This window comes from Poromitra crassiceps, assembly GCF_964638095.1.
Source record: "Poromitra crassiceps genome assembly, chromosome: 8".
Classification (NCBI taxonomy): Eukaryota; Metazoa; Chordata; class Actinopteri; order Beryciformes; family Melamphaidae; genus Poromitra; species Poromitra crassiceps.
The window spans coordinates 30,854,274-30,871,821 of record NC_139629.1 but is presented as its reverse complement, the minus strand read 5'-3'; the positions used below and the strand labels follow the sequence as shown (position 1 = coordinate 30,871,821).

General features: G+C 41.3%; 1 protein-coding gene across 1 annotated transcript in view; it reads right to left on the bottom strand.

The window, feature by feature from the left end:
• pam (peptidylglycine alpha-amidating monooxygenase) overlaps positions 1–17,548 on the bottom strand; it is a 124,853-nt gene that overhangs the window by 11,156 nt on the left and 96,149 nt on the right. The window contains exons 15-21 of the mRNA XM_083641164.1: positions 14,865–14,994; positions 10,029–10,145; positions 9,854–9,926; positions 9,004–9,214; positions 5,098–5,301; positions 3,394–3,512; positions 2,361–2,457 (exon numbers count right to left, since the gene is read on the bottom strand). Coding sequence (XP_083497290.1) covers positions 2,361–2,457; positions 3,394–3,512; positions 5,098–5,301; positions 9,004–9,214; positions 9,854–9,926; positions 10,029–10,145; positions 14,865–14,994 — 951 coding nt within the window. The remainder of the gene's footprint in view (positions 1–2,360; positions 2,458–3,393; positions 3,513–5,097; positions 5,302–9,003; positions 9,215–9,853; positions 9,927–10,028; positions 10,146–14,864; positions 14,995–17,548) is intronic.

Below are 17,548 nucleotides of genomic sequence, written 5' to 3'. Positions count from 1 at the left end.
AAGTTACAGTATGACCCTGCACTGTTTGATTGTAAAGTTATAGTATGGCCCTGCACTGTTTGATTGTAAAGTTATAGTATGACCCTGCACTGTTTGATTGTAAAGTTATAGTATGACCCTGCACTGTTTGATTGTAAAGTTATAGTATGACCCTGCACTGTTTGATTGTAAAGTTACAGTATGACCCTGCACTGTTTGATTGTAAAGTTACAGTATGAGCCTGCACTGTTTGATTGTAAAGTTATAGTATGACCCTGCACTGTTTGATTGTAAAGTTACAGTATGACCCATGACTGTTTGATTGTAAAGTTATAGTATGACCCTGCACTGTTTGATTGTAAAGTTACAGTATGACCCTGCACTGTTTGATTGTAAAGTTATAGTATGGCCCTGCACTGTTTGATTGTAAAGTTATAGTATGACCCTGCACTGTTTGATTGTAAAGTTATAGTATGACCCTGCACTGTTTGATTGTAAAGTTATAGTATGACCCTGCACTGTTTGATTGTAAAGTTACAGTATGACCCTGCACTGTTTGATTGTAAAGTTACAGTATGACCCTGCACTGTTTGATTGTAAAGTTATAGTATGACCCTGCACTGTTTGATTGTACAGTTATAGTATGACCCTGCACTGTTTGAGTGTAAAGTTACAGTATGACCCTCAAAACTCTATCACCCTGCACTGTTTGATTGTAAAGTTACAGTATGACCCTGCACTGTTTGATTGTAAAGTTACAGTATGACCCATCACTGTTTGATTGTAAAGTTATAGTATGACCCTGCACTGTTTGATTGTAAAGTTATAGTATGGCCCTGCACTGTTTGATTGTAAAGTTACAGTATGACCCTGCACTGTTTGATTGTAAAGTTACAGTATGACCCTGCACTGTTTGATTGTAAAGTTACAGTATGACCCATCACTCTTTGATTGTAAAGTTATAGTATGACCCTGCACTGTTTGATTGTAAAGTTACAGTATGACCCTGCACTGTTTGATTGTAAAGTTATAGTATGGCCCTGCACTGTTTGATTGTAAAGTTATAGTATGACCCTGCACTGTTTGATTGTAAAGTTATAGTATGACCCTGCACTGTTTGATTGTAAAGTTATAGTATGACCCTGCACTGTTTGATTGTAAAGTTACAGTATGACCCTGCACTGTTTGATTGTAAAGTTACAGTATGAGCCTGCACTGTTTGATTGTAAAGTTATAGTATGACCCTGCACTGTTTGATTGTAAAGTTACAGTATGACCCTGCACTGTTTGATTGTAAAGTTATTGTATGGCCCTGCACTGTTTGATTGTAAAGTTATAGTATGACCCTGCACTGTTTGATTGTAAAGTTATAGTATGACCCTGCACTGTTTGATTGTAAAGTTATAGTATGGCCCTGCACTGTTTGATTGTAAAGTTACAGTATGACCCTGCACTGTTTGATTGTAAAGTTACAGTATGACCCTGCACTGTTTGATTGTAAAGTTATAGTATGACCCTGCACTGTTTGATTGTAAAGTTATAGTATGACCCTGCACTGTTTGATTGTAAAGTTATAGTATGGCCCTGCACTGTTTGATTGTAAAGTTACAGTATGACCCTGCACTGTTTGATTGTAAAGTTACAGTATGACCCTGCACTGTTTGATTGTAAAGTTATAGTATGACCCTGCACTGTTTGATTGTAAAGTTATAGTATGACCCTGCACTGTTTGATTGTAAAGTTATAGTATGGCCCTGCACTGTTTGATTGTAAAGTTATAGTATGACCCTGCACTGTTTGATTGTAAAGTTACAGTATGACCCTGCACTGTTTGATTGTAAAGTTACAGTATGACCCTGCACTGTTTGATTGTAAAGTTACAGTATGACCCTGCACTGTTTGATTGTAAAGTTACAGTATGACCCTGCACTGTTTGATTGTAAAGTTACAGTATGACCCTGCACTGTTTGATTGTAAAGTTATAGTATGGCCCTGCACTGTTTGATTGTAAAGTTACAGTATGACCCTGCACTGTTTGATTGTAAAGTTACAGTATGACCCTGCACTGTTTGATTGTAAAGTTATAGTATGGCCCTGCACTGTTTGATTGTAAAGTTATAGTATGACCCTGCACTGTTTGATTGTAAAGTTACAGTATGACCCTGCACTGTTTGATTGTAAAGTTACAGTATGACCCTGCACTGTTTGATTGTAAAGTTACAGTATGACCCTGCACTGTTTGATTGTAAAGTTACAGTATGACCCTGCACTGTTTGATTGTAAAGTTACAGTATGACCCTGCACTGTTTGATTGTAAAGTTACAGTATGACCCTGCAGTAAAATAATTGACTTCTCATCATCTTAATAAAACTCTGCTTACTCTCAGAGGTGAACTTGAAGACGGAGTCACTGCCCGCATCCCCGACGAAGACGCTGCCGTCCTTGTTGACGACGATGTCATGGGGCATTTTAAACTTCTGCAAATGAAGCAAAACCATTTCCATCATTGTTTTCACTGATGTCGGACTTAAGAGAGATACGCAAAGACTCTGCACAAAGTAAATACAAGATAGATTCCCCTCGTCCCACAAAAAACCTTTATCTTGAGTTGACTGAAGTGATATACACTCACTAGCCTAAATAATAAGTTTTCCAGAAAAAAACAAAAGAGCTGTCACATGTTATAATGTAGTAATCATAGTTGACTGGTGATCAAAATATATAATACAAATAATGTATTTATGAATTGTAGGTTGGATGCCTTGGATGAATTTTTGTTACAGCATTGTCTTATGTACTTTTTTAATATAACTTGCCATACACTTTTCTTTTATCCTTTGTTTCAAATAAACAACTTTTGATATTTTGTAGTTGTGAAGCATTTTGTAAACTTGTTTAAATAAAGGTACTACATAAATAAAAACATATTGCTGTAAGTACCACCCAACCACCAACTAATATAAAGAATAGTTATGAAAATGAATCAAATTAATTATGAGTTAAAAGATGAGTGGACCTATGTACAACACCGAATATAGTCAACATATACAGACTGTATATAGAAGAATTGCATATGCTTACCGCACGCAGCTCGGCCACTGTGTGGCCTTGCCTGCTCTATTGACATACGCAGCGCACAATCGCCTGCTCTATTGACATGCATATAGATGATTTTGGTCAATAATGATGTCACTGATGACATCACTGATGATGTCATAGACATTGCCCACTTACTCCCTCTATAAATATAATAAAAGGAGGATTCCTAGGCGGCCTGGCCCACCCTGCAGCTCGACCGCTGTGCTCGCCTGCTCTATTTGCATGAGCAGCGCATATTGCACAACTTAGCATCACTGATGACATCACAATTGCTCTTATGACATCACTGATGATGTCATCCTCTGTGTGCCTACCTGTTTCTCTGGGCTGAAGGTATCCACAATATCCTTGGTTGAATAATCAATTATAAATCCTCTGAGTGGAGCCGAGCGGCCATAGGGAGATTCTCCATTTACTGCATAGATCAAACCACCTGCGTGACAAAAACTTGAATGTCAAAGGGCTCCACAACATTTAGTCTGCTGATAAATAACGTTTTGTTACATGAATGAAATGACATGGAAGATTAGGATAACAGTCTAGGACACACATGGGTAAAATACTGCGGCCCGCGGTGGAATTGCAAAAAAAAAAAATGACAGTGCACCTGAACGCAACATACAAGATACCCGCTGAATAAGTGTCCAAATGTTCATGTCATTCTGGCCAATACTCCACTTCTGTTATAGCATTTCAGTCTGGAATATGGAATATCTTTCAATAATCTTTACGACTAAAAGGCTAAAAGTAATCTCATGTGTAAGAAATGACTGTTCTACATTGAAGTAGAAATTTAAATAATTAACTTGTTGGTTTTGGATTTATTTAGATTCAAGAGTGCATTTTTGTTCGTGTGACCCTCAACACAGGCTTTGAGAATCCGGGGCCACTTACTGATACTTATGCTTAAATTAACCCACTCATATTCTGGTTTATTTCAAGAAAAACATTTTGGCTAGTGGAAATTCTAATTGGCTGGTAACTTTAAAATTTAGCAGCCATATTGGCAGGTGGTCAAAAAAGTTAATTTCAAGGCCTGCAGGGAGAGCAGGTGGTAACATAGGAGTGAGTGAGGAAAAGGATCAAATATTGGTGCTTAAGACTGAATAATGACATCACAACTGTTAATTTAAAATTAGTTATTCCTCTAAACCTGGCTTCAAATGCTGCAAATTTTCGGCCCTCAGCAAAATCTGGTAGCGAGGAATTTTCTTTTTGGCCTTCTTTATCATCAAAGTTGCCCATCCATGGGTTACGGCATGACAATATTTGTTCGGCCCCCGTCAACAATCTGGGTTTCTCATGTGGCCTCCCATGAAAAATAGTTGCCCACCCCTGGTCTAGGAGTTCCATAATGTGGAGACACACTATGCAACTTTTAGGTGTGATTGTAGCCATGATTTGGCATCAAATGAAATCTGTTGAACAATAATTTGGACCACTGGTGATGTGCCCTCGAAGTTCTACTGTCCCAATCTCTGAACAACACAACAGCTGCCAGCCCTCCTCCAGGAAAAACTATTAGTCATATTTTAGACACCTGCAAATAAATGCATTTGTCACTCCTCTGGCGGGGTTGACACTCTTTTGTAATCATAAGATTTCAAGCACTTTTCAAGCAATTCTTTCAAAAATGACGGGTCAATAATTTACAAAGATGTTCACATATACAAGTCTACTAGGTCCTTGAATGCAAATTTGTTTCAAGTCATGCTTAGACATCAGAATGAATCATTAACATTTAACAAACTCAAAGCAATGTTGAAATGCTCAGCATGTCAGCTTGTAGCCTACAGGGAGAGCGATACTGTAGATAGGAAAAAAGTCTATCAAGCGTGACACAGCAATTTTGAGATGACGGAGCACACGAGGCTCAAACTCAGACATTCTGGTACTGAATTCAAGCACTTTTAAGGACCTGTTTATAAATCCGAAGCACTTTCAAGTACTTGATTCCCCCTCCCCCTTTTAAATTCAAGAACTTTCCAGACCGTGGTAACCATGGTAACCCTGCTCACCACCAACAGGGCTGTAGGAGACAGCAAACACCTCCCCTCCAAACTCCTCCTTCTTGATTTCCTTGACGAATTGGCCAGTGTTGGCCACAAAGCACTGGATGCGTCCGTTCTCCCTGTCGGCCACGCAGAGCTCTTGGCGGTCGGGGAGGAAGACCAGGCTGTGTGGGACTCGAAACAGCATCCGCCTGCGTCTGTCCGAGGAGCCTCCAGTCACAAACACAAACAGTCACAAACAGAAACAGTCACAAACAGAAACAGTCACAAACACAAACAGTCACAACCAGAAACCGTCAGAAACACAAACGGTCACAAACACAAACATGAACAAGTGCCATTTCTGTGTATTCCCGCAGAGCAATGACAGATAAATAAACTCAATAAATGATCGTCTTTTTAATGATCATTTATGTGAATGTGATTTCAGCTCTTTGGCTCCCTCTATCTGCTATATGGAGAATACAGTAATGTTAGCAAACATACTGTAGCTCATATTACATACATTACATACATAGACACCCTGCTAATACCACCACAGTGTGATTTATTATAAAGTGGAGTCAAGCGTGTGTCTCCTATCTTCATTGAGAGCTACATGTATTACTGCAGACATCACTATACAATACATTGTTGTGGTAGCAGTCTACACCAGAGGTTCTCAAACTTTTTCCATGTCAAGGACCCCTAAACTGGCTCAAATTATGCTACGGACCGTCGGACCCCCATTTGATAAGATTTTGTCCCAGGGTACCCCATCTGAAAAGAGTTTTGCTTTTAGATGGTTTATTACAGAAACTGTAAGAAACCCATGACTAAAATAGTCATACATTATGTCATTGTGTTACTTATGGATGGAATTATATTGAAAATAAAATGTTTCTGCTTTTTGCTGGGGACCCCCTGGAACCCCCTCGAGGACCCCTGGGGGTCCCCGGACGGACCCCATTTTGAGAACCACTGGTCTCCATTACCAGTCAAACGTTTATGGACACCACTTTTTCCAACTTTGAGAATAATAGTAAGGACTGCACTTTAAATTTTGAAATTATTTTTCTAGATAGCTATCGATGTGAGCGCTGCGCTGCATACTTGCACAAAGTCAAATTCCTCCTTTGTAATCTGATTACTTAATGTGGCTATTAAAGTAAATCTGAATGTGAAAAAGACATGTGCACTGTGCATTATGCAGTGACCAGAAAAGTGTTAAACAAATCCAAACTATGTTCGATTCTTTAAAGTAGCTGCCAATTGAGAGCCGCAGGGATGACGTATTTTTGTAGGCTGAATGCGGAAGTCCCGAACTTCCTGGTTCTTCACTGTTTCTGTCTATGGGATTTTTGAATGGGTTTTTGCCGCGATGCTTCAAATAAGGTCTCTGGGCAACGCAAGATTAATCAAACGCGAACCAGAGTTCCGTCGGATAATCTTCACACATGAGGACCACTTTCATGAGTTTTGTAGCGTAAATGTGAGCCCTAGAAGTAAAAAGCTCGAGCTAAGCTAATCCAGAACTACACACTGTCGCATAGGCTTCCACGTCACGTCAGCACTCAACCTGGACTGTTGTTGATGTGTGCACTGATTACCCTGGGCTGAACGGGGCTGAACCAGGTGAGGGAAAGAGAATTTCCGTGTTCGTCCTTTGAAGTGGTGACGTTATTGACGTATATATCCCCATCGACTCAACAGTGTAGTCTCATTTAGCCGTTTGCTAGCTAGCCACCCTTTTAACGGCACATAAAAGCTTCAAAACTCATAAAAGTGGTCTTCATGTGTGAAGATGATGTTACTAAACACTGGTTCGCGTTTGATTAAGCCAGCGTTGCCCAGAGAGATTATTAGAAGCATCGCGCCAAAAACCCATTCAAAACTCCCATAGGAGAAAACTGTGAAGAACCAGGGCTGTTAGCATCGATGATTTCCGGACTCGTTACTGCGGCTCTCTATTGCCTTGATGGAAAGTCAAAGGCTTTGGAAAGAAATTCATACATACGATCAACTTCACTATTTCTGAAAGGAGGAGGGGGGTTTGTCCTCCCCAAATTATTTATACTACTATTGGGCGGCCAACATCCATAAGATGTTGTTTTGGGTCTCAGACTTGTCAGAGGATGAATCTCCAGTGTGGTCTCTCATGGAACAGCGTTCAAGCGATCCAGTGTCACTTCGCTCCTTGATCTGTGCCCCTCTACCATTAAGTAAACGCCATTGGACGAACAACCCCATTATTTACGGCTCTTTAAAGATATGGTCCCAGTTTAGAATACATTTCAAACATAAACAAGCTTTTACTTTTTCCCCTATTCTGGCAAATGTTAACTTTACCCCATCTCTTACAGACCCGTCTTTTCAATTATGGCATAGGAGAGGGATCAAGTGTGTGAAAGACCTCTTTAAGGAAGGGCATTTTATTTCGTTTGATCAGTTAAGGAAGGATTTTGACATTCCCCATTCACATTTTTTTAGGTATTTACAGATACGTAGCTATGTACAAAAACACTTTTCTCTAACAACTCCACAGAGCACGTGGATAGATGACTGTCTGAGTGGGGATCCAGCTAGCAAGGGCGTGGTGTCTAGACTGTATGATATTATCCAGAGCGTCGCCTCTCCATCACTCACACACCTGGCAGAGAAATGGAAAGAGGAGTTGGGAATTGAGTTGTCGGAAACAGATTGGCAAGAGGCGGTCTCACTGGTGCACTCATCATCAATATGTATTAGGCACGGGTTGGTACAGTTTAAAGTTCTACATAGGCTTCACTTATCGGCGAGCAAGCTGGCCAAGTTATATCCTGGTTTAGACCCAAACTGTGTTAGGTGCAGTCGAGACCCAGCTACCCTCAGTCACATGTTCTGGCTGTGCCCCAAACTGACCCCACTCTGGACAGGTGTATTTAACACATTTTCCTTTATGTGCGACAGAGTCATTGATCCCAATCCATTGACCGCTCTGTTTGGTGTAGTCCCACAGGAGACATCAATTCCAACTCACCAAGCTGAAGCTATAGCATTTTCTACATTACTGGCTAGACGTCTAATACTCTTCAGCTGGAAGAAGGTTAGGGCACCATCCCATAAGCGCTGGGTAGAAGAAGTAATGTCCCATCTCAAACTAGAACAGCTTAAACACACTGCCCGAGGCTCCACCCAGAAATACCTTAAGATCTGGCAACCGTTTCTGTCCTACTTCGAGACGGAGTTCCCACAGGTTATAGAAGAGTAGCTGCTTTCCCCCCCCCCCCCCAATCCTATCCTACATTTTGTTTTGTTTTGTTTTGTTTTGTTTATTTCGTCATGTATTTGTATTCTTGTCCTGACTGGTTTATTTTAATTTAATTTAATTTAATTTAATTGTATTGTATTGTATTGTATTGATTTTGATTTTGATTTATTGAGTAGTGTTGGTAGTGTTGTGGGTTTGTTTTTGTTTTGTCCTGTTCTGTTTGTGTTAATTTGGAGAACGGAGTGCTTTGAAAAACCAATAAAAACATTTGAATAATAACTTCACTATTTCTATTTGTCTAAGAAACTAATTTCAGCATTTGAGGAGAAGCGTTTAGATAAAAATGGCTTTAAGAGAATGAAAAACAGAGTACATTCAATCAGGTGTGTCCAAACTTTTGACTGGTAGTGTGAAATAACAGATGAAGAACCAGGAAATAAGGTCTCAATTGTGTGTGTGTGTGAATACATTTCTGTGAGCAGTGACACTGTCAGTGTCCTGCAGTGACTCCTAGAGGTGAAGACTGGTATTTTACATGCATGATTCTGTGACTTTCCTTTTTTTTTTTGTTCTACCGGGAACTCAAATACACTCAGTCAACGCGTGATTGAAAAGACGTCTGTTACAACCAGACTTATGAAACATGAACGTTTGTGCATGTGTGTGTTCAGTAAGATGGATACCTGCGCCCCACTCAGATAGGTATTTGCCCTCAGGGGAGAACTGGAGGATCCTGGCATTGCAGTAGCCGTCAGCGATGTAGATGTTGCCGGTCACGGTGTCTACAGCCACGTCGGTAGGCTGGCAGAAGTGTCTGCTGTCGCTGCCCGGTGTGAAGGCCTCTCCCAGCACCACCAGAGCTGTGTCTCTGCCGTCACTGCTCACTTTCAGCACCTAAATATTGGCAGAGGGGGAGGTTGTCATTGGGCCCTGAAGAAATCCATTGCTGTCAGGTTGGAGATGGTGGATGCCGAGGATGCTGACAACAATACAATTATGGGGGAAGAACTGAATAGTTTAATTTTTGGGCATGGAAGTGGTCAAATTCAAAGATGTTGTCAGAAACTTCAGTCTAAAACAAACTGACATCAGTACAAGCAGTCAAACTACAATTCAGATCAATATAAAGTATACGCTTTAATGTTGTTTTTGTATTTTATTTAAAGCTGCATTGATTAATCGATTAGTCGATCAACAGAAATTAATTTTTTTATCGACAACTATTTTAGAAAGAAATTAAGAAAGAAATACTAAAATTATCTGTCACCTTAATGTGAATATTTTCTGGTTTCTTTACTCTGACAGTGCACTGATTATCTTTGGGTTGTGGACTGTTGGTCAGCACAAAAGAAGATATTTGAGGACATCATCTTCACCATTTTATGACATTTTATAGCAAACAACTAATCAATTAGTTGAGAAAATAATCAACAGATTAATTAACAATGAAAGTAATCGTTAGTTGCAGCCCTAATTCTATTAGTTGTTTAATTATAAGAGGGACCTGGATCGCCAGAGCAACCTGCAGCTTACCTGATGAAGAGCTACATCAGTGACCCAGTAATTCTTCTGTTTGTCCGTAGTGATCCCATGAGGCAGGTAAAACCTGTAGACAGAATAATGCTTCATCACATGATGTGGGGTGTAGAGTAGGGAAAAAGACATGTATTGTAACAGTCTCCCAGATTATAATTAAATCAGTGCTTACATGTTCCTGCCAGAGGCCTTGAGGACCTGGCCTTTGACTGGGTCCACGACCAAAATGGTGGACTGCTGAATCGGACCTAGATAACTTTGCTGGTATCTGGCCTGGTTGTCAAAGGAGCTGGAATTAAAGAGAATAAATGGATGATTTTGTTAGTAGTTATTAACTCATTGAGTGCCAATGACGACTTTAGTCGTCAATTCAAATAGTGACGTAGAGTGCCAAAGACGACTAAAGTCGTCAATTGCGTTTTTTGACGGGGGGATGTCGATCTAAGCCTCTTACATCGCCTCTTACAATATGGGAGCTATTGAATGTGTCTAACCTATTTTACAGAACCCTTAGGTGGCGACAGTGCTCTCCAGATAACAGAAAGGCAAGGAAAAAACAAAGAAGAAGTCGTTGGGGAAACGGAAATCGCATCGCATCCGTATGCATCGATATGCATGAAGCATAACGTTACTGTAGCTGTGCCTGCAGCAGCCAATCTGCTCCCACAATTGAGCCGCTCCGTGTCCGTTGCGACAGCACATCCGCATGATCAGCCGTGGAGTTGTTATTATTCTCAACTGGAAGCATGGTTGCCGGTGACAAACACACGCGGAACGCTGTAAAAAAGCTGGATGTCGCGCACCCTTCACTGTGCACAGCAAACTCAGCAGAGAGCCACCAGAGACACTCCCATACGGAGGAGGAGTGTGCAGTTGAGGCGGGGCGGGGCGGGGGGGAGGGGGGGGGGGGGGGGCACGCAGAGCAGCACACAACACCCAGACAGACCCAGACAGCAGGACAGGATTGACAAACGCAAGCCAGAATATCCGATGCCCACCAGCAGCAAATCAAGACCAGCAAGAAGCTGCAACCAGCAGCGCACGCAGGGGCCAGCGCTGCTGATTGCAGCTAAAAAATATTATTCTGCCAAACAAAATTCCCTGGCCTTCACTGTTTTATTGAAGGAAATTATTTTTGAGGTGTGACTACATTAGAAAAGATTAGCTTCAGAGTCAGTGATGTGCTTGAAATGTTTAATTTCACAAAAGGCTCATTATCTCAGCTTCTAGAAAAAAATTGCTGTTTTTGGTTAAATCAAGCTATCTTCTCCGGCTCATAACTAAAGAACGGAAAATGGGATCAATAAACTTTTTTTTGCAGATGATAGAATAGAGTCTCATCGTTCTTTGTGTGTGTTCAGTGTTTACATAGTAATATCACACAATATTCTGTGGGCCTCGAGAAATCACTGAAAACGCTCTGAAACTCTGGCACTGGGAGCGTCCGTTCTCCAAAAGTGGCTGGCACTCAATGAGTTAAGGGGAAGAATTTAATTTAGTAGAGCAATGTAAATGTCTATAGCACTACTATACAATGCTGTTTCATCATTTAGCCAAATAATGTTTTAAGGAAATACTGGTCAATTTGAATGAGTTGAATTGTGTTGAAGTATCGTCTTATTCTTTTCATCCTATACCCACTTCATGAAAGTGGATATAAGTCAGAGGGCAGAGGAAGTGGTGTGTTAAGTTAAGTTAACCTATAGCAGAGGAAGTGCTGTGTTTTATGTTTGAGGTTTGCTTGGAGTAAATGGAAGAACTGGCTATTGTAGTTAGCATGAGCAGCGATAGCCACCTTGGCTGAAGGGTTTTTTCCTGGCTCAAAATGAGGTGGAGGTGGTACTAGCGCAACTGATATGGGATTTTGAGGCCGACACCTATACGATTTTAGAGGGGGGGGATTAACCGATTACCGATATGGCGTTAGTGAATTTAATGCATTTTTGAGCTGGAATGAAAATAGAAATTTTCTTTTCTTAAACAAATAACTTTATTACCGTAAATTCCGGACTATAAGACGCACCGGTCTATAAGCCGCACCTTCAAAGGTGACTATTTTTTTCTTCTATAAGCCGCACCGGTCTATAAGCCGCGGGTGTTTTGATGTTTAATTACCATATGAAAGGGTTCGTGCACAGAGAGGAATGTCGGGAAAGAGATCGCTGTTTGGGGAAGCTCCCATTTATTAACATTTCAACAAAACAAAAGTCAGGTCACTAATCCCCAGACAAAATCACACATTGTGGTATTTTTTGTTTTTTTTACAGTGCACACAGTGTCCGCGGTGTGGTGAAAAGAGGGCAAGAGAGGAAATTAAAACAGAAGTGGATTTATAGTTAGAAAGAGTGCTAAAGAAGAGAGAATTCCGTTTTTTATTTTTTTATTTTAGTTACTCACAGTACTATTGACCAGTCCAACTCAAAAGATATTCGGCAGTTTCACTTTGAGCTCTTGTTCCGCCGCTGGGCACACAGTGTCCGCGGTGTGGTGAAAAGAGGGCAAGAGAGGAAATTAAAACAGAAGTGGATTTATAGTTAGAAAGAGTGCTAAAGATAGTCCGGTCTGGTTATGACGAGTCTCGCTGGGTACAGTACGCCAAAGCGATATCCATTGACTCGATGATGCTGTTGTATGTTGCGCGTTTCTGTTGCACCAACGCGGAGAGGTCCTGCCCGGACGAAAAAGCGCGTACCCTCCCAGGTGAGGGGCTTCTTCCCCGCAGCCTGGAGGATGAGTTGACGGTCGGGCCAGCGGAGTAGGCAGATGAAGATGGCCCTCGGTGGCAGGCCGGGGTCTGGACGTGGCCGAGGCGCCCGGTGTGCCCTGTCCACCTCTGGTGGTTTCTCGCCTTCCTTCAGGTCCAGGATGTAACACAGGATTTTGCCACGAAAGCGTCCATGTCACCGATCTCAGCTCCTCTTTTACATTGATCAGGCGAATGTTATTTCTTTTACTATTATAAACTCTGTTCACGGTTGCCTTAGTTTCTTTAGTGAGTGAGTGGATGGACTTCTGCACGTTTTCAAACTTGTTTTCAAGCTGCTCAAAACCTCTGAGCGATGTCGGACTTAATCGATAGTGTTTCACGGAGTAAAAGTTTAGCCCAAGCGTGTATCTCCAGCCTCCAGCAGGTGAGTCATTTCCTCATTCATGGCGTGATTGCTTCGTCTTTTTCTTTCTGCTTACCTGTGTTGTGTTATGTTATGTTATGTTGTTAAAAGAGGGCAAGAGAGGAAATTAAAACAGAAGTGGATTTATAGTTAGAAAGAGTGCTAAAAAAAGAGAGATTTTTTTTTTTTTTTTTGAAAAAATCCATAGATAAGACGCACCGTTATATAAGCCGCAGGGGGCAAAAAAGGCCAAAAAACGGGAAAAAAGCCGCGGCTTATAGTCCGGAATTTACGGTAAATACTATTTAAAGCCCCAATCAGTAACTTTTTCACCTTAATATAGCTTTTTAGTCGGTTTAGATGGTAGTGACTTGTAACAGGGAGAATGTCACCTCTATTGGTCACACACTGCCCTCCAAAGGCCTCTCCTGGGACTAAGCATTTTTGGGCCTGCGTCCCGGAGGCAGCATGCGCGCATGCACTGTACAGCGGAAGCGGTCTTCAGGAAAACAAGGAAGTAACTCGGTGCTGATTTGCTACGAAAATGATGTTTCACGTAACTATGGATTATTATTTCATCACGTGGTGAGTACCCGATGTCACAACATGTACATAGAGCTTTCTGGTGCCGTTTTTTCTTTTTTAACTTTGAACAGCGATATCGATACAGATGCTATTGAGAAAATAAAGAATAAATAAAAATGTAATAAATAGATAAATAATATCAGTAATGTATGTTGTCAATGTAAACACAGCCATAAGTGTACCGTAGTTCTTGCAGAAATAGACTCAATAACAACAATTAAACACGAACACTACATGTATGATGCACCAGGGGCGTTTATCAGCGCAAAAGATGTTTTCTTCTGAAATGGATGGATTATTTTGGACTGCGTCTGGCGACGCTGATTGGCTGAAGGAGTTGTCTGTCAAGGCAAGTACTCCCACCCACTGAAATCACTGTGAGATAACGTTATCAGGATGGTTCTACCAGGCTGGGCCAGCTGGGCTACACTTCTCTCATTGAACAAGATTAAGTGGCAGAATTGTTCAAATGTGCTCAGATAGTTTTGGTTGAGACTGTTAAAATGTCAAGTGCAGTTAACTAAAGGAAGAAAAAGGGAACTTATGGTACACTTTTTATTGCATTTAAAAAAAATTAAGGTCTCTGCCCTTATTTTACTTGAAAGAGAAAATAACATTTATTATAAAAAGCACTTAATACCAGTTAAACGTGAAAACTGAAAATATTTTATTTATTTGAAAATGCCTTTTTTCTGAAAATAAACATTGTTGAAATACTGAATTACTTTATTTGATTTAACAGTCAGTTGTTGACTACATGCAGACGTTGATAGAACTATTCGGCTACCTCAATAATTGTCACAAAAGTTAGAAGTTGCGATGTTCCCGACCTTTGCTCGAGGAAATTTTCTCTAATTGGACCTCTTTGAATTTTTATTGAATACCCCTGCACTACGTCAACGCAGACTGATGTTTATGTACTGCAGTTCAGCTTATAACACACTATGTCCATGCATTTTGCTTCAAAAATGAACCTGTTTCTCATTCAATTCAAGTATCCTTTCTAACAAAAAGACGACAGCAGGTCAGAGTGACATTAAAATAAGCTCAAGGGGGCGTTACTGCCACTGATATGATGACCGTTATATGCACTTCAATGTTAAATTAGAAATAACTGCCTCTGGCAACAATAACAAGTCAAGTTTCAGTTTGCATCCATGTCTGTCCAGACTCATAAAATGTAGTATAGACTTTGACATTCAAAGACCTTTTAAGGTCAACTAGATATTTTGAAGCTTCTTCAGAATCTGTAAGGACCCACAGTTACCCTGCAGCAACAGTGGATGGATACGTGATGATTGAAAGGGACTTACTTGTCAGCCCAGTGGTGGTCACCTCTGTGGAAGATGACCAGGTTAGCGTCAGAGTCTAGGGCGAGGCCAGAAACCTGACCCAGCTGGAGAGGACTCTCTGGCCAGGCTGACACTTCCTCCAGATGGTAGCCTGCATGACACACACAAACATAAGCAGCAAAGACTTTGTCAGTCAACTCTGATTATTGCGTTTTTTTTTGGCCCACGGCGATCCATCCAGATTAATTTTGGCCCTTCATAGGAAAGAATTTGGGCATCTCTTGGGCACCCCACACGGCCCTATTTTGTTAGTCTAACAAAAGAGGCCCCACATGGCCATGTGCAATGTTCTATTCACTCTATAATGTTAGCTCTTTCATTTGAGCTTTAATTGTTATTTTGAAGGCTCCATCTGGGCCTTTCTTGATCTAACTTCTTTCTCTCTCTTTCTATTAAAAAAATAAAAAAATAAATCCTAAACTAAACTCGTACCACTGTTCCTTCAGAATTTGTAGTTGTCATAGACTGTGCTCCCTAGTTGATTGCTCTATTGCTGACAAAAAATGTGTTATTGTAAGTCGCTTTGGATAAAAGCGTCTGCCAAATGACGTAATGTAATGTAATGCATTTTGCCTGATTGGACAGCACAGGGAAGAGTGACAGGAAGGAGGGGAGAGAGGGGGTCGACATGCAACCAAGGTCCCAGGCCAGAGCCAAACCCAGCAACACCACAACTACATGGTACCACCAGGACTCCTAATGTCAACATTATCTTCTGTTCATTAAAGTGTTCTATTTTGCTTTGCTGTTTTGACAGCAGGCAACTGGTGCAGATGGGCTCTGATGTCCATCCTCAGATAAAGGCTGCTGTGAACTAGAATACGTACACACACTGATGGCAAAATACATTAGCATGAAACTGTCCACACTTAAATGTTTTGCCTTCTGTTTGTTTGTTTTGATCTGGCCCTCTCTCCAGGTATTTGTTTGTTTGGTTTGATATGGCCCTCTCTCCAGGTATTTGTTTGGTTTGATATGGCCCTCTCTCCAGGTATTTGTTTGGTTTGATATGGCCCTCTCTCCAGGTATTTGTTTGTTTGGTTTGATATGGCCCTCTCTCCAGGTATTTGTTTGGTTTGATATGGCCCTCTCTCCAGGTATTTGTTTGGTTTGATATGGCCCTCTCTCCAGGTATTTGTTTGGTTTGATCTGGCCCTCTCTCCAGGTATTTGTTTGGTTTGATCTGGCCCTCTCTCCAGGTATTTGTTTGTTTGGTTTGATCTGGCCCTCTCTCCAGGTATGTTTGTTTGGTTTGATATGGCCCTCTCTCCAGGTATTTGTTTGGTTTGATATGGCCCTCTCTCCAGGTATTTGTTTGGTTTGATATGGCCCTCTCTCCAGGTATTTGTTTGTTTGGTTTGATATGGCCCTCTCTCCAGGTATTTGTTTGGTTTGATATGGCCCTCTCTCCAGGTATTTGTTTGGTTTGATATGGCCCTCTCTCCAGGTATTTGTTTGGTTTGATCTGGCCCTCTCTCCAGGTATTTGTTTGTTTGGTTTGATATGGCCCTCTCTCCAGGTATTTGTTTGGTTTGATATGGCCCTCTCTCCAGGTATTTGTTTGGTTTGATATGGCCCTCTCTCCAGGTATTTGTTTGGTTTGATCTGGCCCTCTCTCCAGGTATTTGTTTGGTTTGATCTGGCCCTCTCTCCAGGTATTTGTTTGTTTGGTTTGATCTGGCCCTCTCTCCAGGTATTTGTTTGTTTGGTTTGATCTGGCCCTCTCTCCAGGTATTTGTTTGGTTTGATATGGCCCTCTCTCCAGGTATTTGTTTGGTTTGATCTGGCCCTCTCTCCAGGTATTTGTTTGGTTTGATCTGGCCCTCTCTCCAGGTATTTGTTTGGTTTGATATGGCCCTCTCTCCAGGTATTTGTTTGTTTGGTTTGATCTGGCCCTCTCTCCAGGTATTTGTTTGGTTTGATCTGGCCCTCTCTCCAGGTATTTGTTTGGTTTGATATGGCCCTCTCTCCAGGTATTTGTTTGGTTTGATCTGGCCCTCTCTCCAGGTATTTGTTTGGTTTGATATGGCCCTCTCTCCAGGTATTTGTTTGGTTTGATATGGCCCTCTCTCCAGGTATTTGTTTGGTTTGATCTGGCCCTCTCTCCAGGTATTTGTTTGGTTTGATATGGCCCTCTCTCCAGGTATTTGTTTGTTTGGTTTGATCTGGCCCTCTCTCCAGGTATTTGTTTGGTTTGATCTGGCCCTCTCTCCAGGTATTTGTTTGGTTTGATATGGCCCTCTCTCCAGGTATTTGTTTGGTTTGATCTGGCCCTCTCTTCAGGTATTTGTTTGGTTTGATCTGGCCCTCTCTCCAGGTATTTGTTTGTTTGGTTTGATCTGGCCCTCTCTCCAGGTATTTGTTTGTTTGGTTTGATCTGGCCCTCTCTCCAGGTATTTGTTTGGTTTGATCTGGCCCTCTCTCCAGGTATTTGTTTGGTTTGATCTGGCCCTCTCTCCAGGTATTTGTTTGGTTTGATATGGCCCTCTCTCCAGGTATTTGTTTGTTTGGTTTGATCTGGCCCTCTCTCCAGGTATTTGTTTGGTTTGATATGGCCCTCTCTCCAGGTATTTGTTTGGTTTGATCTGGCCCTCTCTCCAGGTATTTGTTTGGTTTGATATGGCCCTCTCTCCAGGTATTTGTTT